Here is a 6,079-nt window from a genome sequence, read left to right as displayed (position 1 = left end):
TGCCTTCCAGAATAGGCATACTAGCAACCTATCACAGTGCGCCCTTTGCAAGGACACTGTCCATAATCCATTCTGCTAATAAATCTATTTATTACAATATAATAGCCATACGTTTTAGTTTCGCCCCCAGAGGCCAACCTTATTTATGCACTGTGGTTTGAACAGGGTAGAGTAGCCTACTGTAGCCTATTATGCTACTGTGCCGGTGCGCCCCACCCAGTTTTATTTTTAATCCATGTGGATTCTGGATGGATATGATCCAGGTACTTTGCCGTGAATGTTAACTAGAAAATATAGACTAGACGTTATAGTAGTCTAATGTCAAATATTGACCAGGGTCTCCACCTATCGAGCTGCTTTGTCATTTGTGCGCACTATGATATCTTGAAGGAGAACGTTGAGACAGAGCAGTAGCTTACGCATTGACATTCTACTACTCTCGCTGCTTAGTCAGCTACATCGACGTGGCGATGAGAAACGGCGGAAGGCGGACCTTGCCGCAGCAAAACGCTATAGGAGTAGATTGTGAGATATTGTTAGGGCCGCGACACGTCCCTGGTATCCACGTGTACCCTGTCATTGATCATAACATAGCACACTAGCGATCGCAGTAGCCTATAGCCTACCGACCGACGACCATCGGCTCTCACTACCAGGAGAAGCAAGACCTCAGTATCAAAGCAAGGTAGGCTACGTTTGGTTGTAGCGCATGCATGTTTTTACCTCAAAATGATGCTTCGGGATGTTTGTAGGCTACGGCTAGGCTATACCAGCGGTATATTTACATAACCTAGTCTACTGTTACATTGCCGTTAAAATGTGTCGCTACATTTGTAGACAGCGTAGCCTATACAGTCGCAGGTATAGTCTGCTTAATGAAAGTTTGTTTTGTGATGTGAACTCAAATAAGCATGTAGAGTGGACGTGGAACATGTAGTTTACATGCTTGTCTCTCCGTGCAGCCCTGTCTTCAGCGTGGAAATGTTTGCGGCGGCGGTGGTCCCCCTGCTCCTCGCACCGCTCCTCATCCAGGGTGCTCCGCAGGGTCAAGAACCTGAGAGGTAGGCTACGATAGCTTACTGTACTGGGGATTGATATTACAAACACTATCTCGTTTGGTCTCTGTCTTTAGGCCCATTTCGAATATAGAATGTCATTTGTTTCTGGAAAACCAGCAACGATGCTTCTTCGTCATTTGTTTTAGAACATGATGCAAATGTGCACCTTTGGACTCAGGTGTGTTGTATGCCCCACCTAAACGGATGAGCCACGCACCCATATCTCTTGATCTTTTGCATAATGACTTGTCTGTCAGTGAAGTAGGTCACACATAGTAGCCTAAAGTGGCAAATAGTGGCAGACTGATATGTTTGTTGTGTGGCTGTTCTTTGTTTGATCAGATCACTCAACTCTTCTTATTGGGGTGAATGGTTTATCCATCTTCTTACAATTCAAGTTTTATTTATATAGCGCCTTTCGTGCAAACAGCAATTCAAGGTGCTTAACAGCACATAAAAATAAGATAAAACAAAAAGAATAATAAAATCAATAAAATATCTGTACAAATATAAATAAAAATCAAGGTGCAAAAGTCATAAAATATGAAGAGATGTATACACACATGCATATGCATGCAGAACAGACACATCAAGACCTAAAATTCAAAAAGGTCAGGGATTTAAGAGAAGGCAAGGCTAAAAAGGTATGTCTTAAGATGTTTCTTAAAAAATCACACATTATCATTTGTGTATTACACTTTGACATTTCTGTCAGCTGAAGGAGTAAATGTTGTGTGCTCTTTTTTGTGACATTGTGCTCCGTTTTGACCTTGTCCTTAAAGGCCAGAGTCCACAGGTGACAGTCTGCCTCTTACGCTGGTCAATCCCTTTGGTTCTGCAGATGAGAGCCGCAGGTAGGCTACAGCCAAATCTGTCTTATCCTTTTTCAATTTCCCAAGGAAATAGCAAATTGCTTTAATTTTCTCACATGGGAAAATTTCATGCAGCCTGTGTGCTTTTGTTGGGTAATCAGTCCAGTAGCAGGGGTACAAAGTCTTTACACACATCTGAGATTATGGTGTGATTTCAACAGGTGAAGACAAGGACATGGGCATGGCACCTGTGTCGGAAAAACAGAACTAGACTACAGCACAGTCCATTTGTTTCACAATTGTTTTGCTTCCCAATTTCATGTCTAAGCAACTTTCACATTCCCTAAAATGTCAAGCCTGGGCACACAGTTTAGGTCCAATGTTATACATTTGTACAGTATAATGTATACATAATGTACATAATGTATGAATATACATTTCTGGCTTTGTGGATGGAAATTACCTCACGATTAATATCATTACACACTACAAAAGGAAAATGCCAAAACTGCTCTTCCTTCAGTGGATTGACACATATTGCTTTAGCTCACTAGAAGTTACTGTGATTCAAAATGACTTATCACCTTTGTATTGTGCTGTTTTTAACTCATCTCTGATCTTTTAACAGACTCTTACAGAGCTATATTAAGGCTAATTTGAACGAACAGGCAAATCCAGATGTCAGTACTCGGGAACAAGGTGAAGATCGATCACCCTAGTTATTATTAGCCTATCTTCTTCTTTTTCAGCAGTGTCAAAGACTGCACAGTCCAAAAGCTCCTTAAGATATGTTTCTTCTTTGACGTTCTTTTTGTTAAAGTGGTGTGGTGTGGTGCTATGTGGTCTATGTGGTCGCACTTAATAATTAGGCCTCTTCCTCCCATCCTCCAGAGGTCTTCTTCCTCTTCTCCCTTCATGACTATGACAAAAGCAATCAGCTGGATGGCCTTGAGCTAATGAAGCTGTTGTCAGATTTTCTGTCACATCTTTCGCAGACCCCCAAATCAACTGATGGAGTGAGTTTTTTTTATGTCTTATTAGGGGTGTTGCTAGAGATTGTACATATTTTATCCATATTGTTATTCTATACTACCGGACGGACGTCAATGGGCTCCTTTCCAAAATGCAGAGCAAATTCAACAGGTTGTCTGTATTCACCCAGGCTAATTCTATGCTACTTAAAGACAATACACTTTTGTGCAACCACTTTGCAATTATAACTGCCTTAATTAAATATGACCTTGATTGGGTCTGCCAGCAGAGGCTTTCTGGGTGATCCAATTATGTAGGTCCCTGAGGTCCTCATCAGATATGGTTAAACATTACATCCCTCTGGATTTGTTCTTGGAGAAAACAGTAACTGATCACCTTGCTGTCTATCTCCGTCCTCAGGTGGTTGCCATGGTGGACTATCTCCTGCAAACTCAGGATCAGAACCAGGACGGCCTCCTGGCTCCGTCCGAGCTGCTCTCCCCACCCATCCAAGCCAGCAAGTTGGAGCCCATCCCGGAGGCTGACCCCGCAGTAGAGTCCGACTCTGCAGGTGGTGCCCAGGATAAGCCGAAGGAAGAGGCCTCCCCGCAGCAGGACGGACCATCTGACACTGCCAATGAGCAGGAGCATCCGCAAGTGGAGGGCGAACAGCAAGTGCAGCCGTCTGAGGAGGAGAGAGGGGCACAGGGGGAGGGACAGGCGCCTGAGGAGCAGAATGTGGGTAACCTAGGAGACGCAGGGGAGAAGGAACAGCCAGAGGCAAAGTCTGCCGAGGAACAGCAGCAGCAGGCTGAGGGGCAGAGGTTAGAATCGAATGTCGTGGAGAACCATCCGAATCATGCTCCTGTGCACCAAGGACAGCCTGAGATGTAGAGAGGGGACGCTGCTTGTGCTGTGTGCAGTGCCGGTGGTCTGCCCATGAGAATAATGCCTATGCAGACTGGAAACAGGAGTCAGCCATATACAGTAGGACAGACTGTTAATGGATGCTGTGGTTGTCATGGCCAAGTGATTCAAAACTATTTTGTCTCACGTTGTCTGGAGAACGTTTTTTTTATCATTATATATATATTTTTAAATAATTCTGGATGGAAATTCAACAAAATAGGAATATCATTGCTTGATTTTAAAATTCAGGATGGAATCTTATTTAATACCTGCCCATATTAATATGTAAATAATTTCTTGATAAATTGTATTAATGCACTTTACACCACATACACTTCTATATGGTTAGAAGTATGTGCATCCTAAAACAACTATGCATTTTCAGACAGAAGGTCTGTAAACAAAGTGTTTGTGCCTAATCTTCATTGCTATAGAGAATAGATTTGTTCCCAGTCTCAAATTTACTTTCAGTGCTGTGGTACACTTAAGTAGTCAATCACTTATGTATTTGCACTATTAACTAGACTTGAATAATTGCGTTATGCTGCCATAATTGTCATGTTTGCCACACTATGGGGATTTTATATCTAATGTGTAGAAGTCTTTTGCTGATTGATTTGTATATAATTGTGTGTGTATGTGTATTTAGGGAAATCGACCCTTCATTACAGCTAAACACCACAACCAATGGGATATGACTAGATTGTTTCTGGAACACCACTCACTGTTTATTCCCACAAAACAAGTCTTACTCTGTCTGCTGTAAGATTACGTGCGTTTAGAGTTTACATTTCTTCACAAACACAAATCCAATGCATATAATGCAAACAATACATGTGCGTTTGAGGCATTTCTGACCATACTTAAAAATCAGCCATTATGTATTACAGGTGAAATAGAGCATCTGCAAGCATCAAAACTACTTAAAAAGGAAACTCCAGCCAAAACCAAGTTCCTGGTTTTAATCTATGAGACACTCTTGGATTGGTGGGATTGGGGGGGGGGGGGGGGTTCTTCCAGAAGGGACATAATGATAGATGGGGTGGGTTGCAGTGAAAATAAAGTGCCAAGTGCTTAAGAGAGTGTTGGTGTTAAAGGGACACCAGGCAACGTTTTTGTGTTAATTACTCATCTTCGTAAGTCGGTATATGGTTAAATGACTCATTACAGGGCGATTGAAGACTCTCTCGCCCGCCCCTACTGCCTGTAGGAAGAATATCCCGCTTGCAAGTTCAGTGTATCATACCCGGCAACTAAAGCAGTTTCAGTTTCCATCCTGCATCCACAGCACAGAGGGAGGCTAACGAAACGCTAGCGATTGTTGCTAACGTGTGTATAATGGCAGAGCCGGCAAAGAAGCAGCGAAAACCCTTGACGGAAGATGCAAAGAAAAGGAAAAGAGCTTCAGACCGAGCGAGGGGGAGTTTCGTAGAGAAAAAGCATCAGGCTTGCCTGGTGTCCCTTTAACTGCACTTTATTTTAGTATTCAGAAAATGCTGTTGACATGCACAATCAAGTGAGCTGCATTGAACTAAAGTGCATGGGCCGTACATCATTTAGAAACAATAGCCCAAGGGGAGACCGACATGGAAGAGACATTTAGAGAGAATTGTATTTATTCACAGAAGTATGAACTGCAAAGTACAAATCCAAGCCCTGCAACCCAATTTCAAAAGAAATACTAACTTATAAAACACACCATCATCATGATGATATAGATCAGAGGTGGGACCAAGTCACTGTTTGGCAAGTCACAAGTAAGTCCCAAGTCTTAGCAGTCAAGTCCAAGTCAAGTCCCAAGTAAATACAGAGAAGGGCAAGTCGAGTCCAAGTCCAAGTCACATCAAAGCCAAGTCGAGTCCAAGTCCCAATCTTTTTCAAGTCCTGAACAAGTCATCAGGTACTCTTCACTTAATAATGCCATTATTAGACTATCGATCATTTTAGCACTTCCATCTAATCCACAGTATTGTTTTTTTTATAAATACAGATTAAAATATGTGTCTTGTAATCTTTTACGACATATGTGTAATATACACATGTGCATACCGGAGTAATCTGTACAAAACTGATAGTTACATGACACTCAGCACAGCTGCAAATATATATATTGTTTTTCCAAATTGCGGAGCCCACTGTAAGGATGAGTAATAATTTGACTGATGGTATTTCACTGCGCTAGGCCACAGATTTGCCTGCAAACAATTTATTAGGCTGTCTGCCAGTGCCGACTCATAAGGGAAGCCAAGGTCAACACTTTTATATTATTTAAAAGATAATAATGACAGTAATTTTGTTTTAAAGTATTAATTTCTTAAGAAATACTAC

General features: G+C 41.9%; 1 protein-coding gene across 1 annotated transcript; it reads left to right on the top strand.

The window, feature by feature from the left end:
- Positions 1 to 232: 232 nt before the first annotated feature.
- Positions 233 to 4,730, top strand: cgref1 (cell growth regulator with EF-hand domain 1). Its single transcript, XM_076300033.1, has 6 exons — positions 233 to 685; positions 963 to 1,061; positions 1,841 to 1,912; positions 2,499 to 2,569; positions 2,762 to 2,886; positions 3,263 to 4,730. Exons 2-6 carry the CDS (start codon positions 982 to 984, stop codon positions 3,734 to 3,736), a joined length of 822 nt encoding a protein of 273 aa, XP_076156148.1. The 5' UTR covers positions 233 to 685; positions 963 to 981; the 3' UTR covers positions 3,737 to 4,730.
- The last annotated feature ends 1,349 nt before the right edge of the window (positions 4,731 to 6,079 follow it).

This window comes from Alosa pseudoharengus, unplaced genomic scaffold, assembly GCF_046254945.1.
Source record: "Alosa pseudoharengus isolate Yale_2024_CS ecotype anadromous, Long Island Sound unplaced genomic scaffold, YU_APseudo_1.1 YU_APseudo_1.1_scf_22, whole genome shotgun sequence".
NCBI classification, from domain to species: domain Eukaryota; kingdom Metazoa; phylum Chordata; class Actinopteri; order Clupeiformes; family Clupeidae; genus Alosa; species Alosa pseudoharengus.
Note: the sequence above shows the minus strand (reverse complement) of the source record. Positions and strands in the feature narration are given on the sequence as shown.

Excerpts from the sequence above, each read along its gene's own strand:
- cgref1 (XM_076300033.1), top strand. The coding sequence starts at position 982 with ATGTTTGCGGCGGCGGTGGTCCCCCTGCTCCTCGCACCGCTCCTCATC. Across the intron at positions 1,062-1,840 it reads CAGGGTCAAGAACCTGAGAG|GCCAGAGTCCACAGGTGACA; the intron begins GTAGGCTACGAT and ends TTGTCCTTAAAG. Across the intron at positions 1,913-2,498 it reads TCTGCAGATGAGAGCCGCAG|ACTCTTACAGAGCTATATTA; the intron begins GTAGGCTACAGC and ends ATCTTTTAACAG.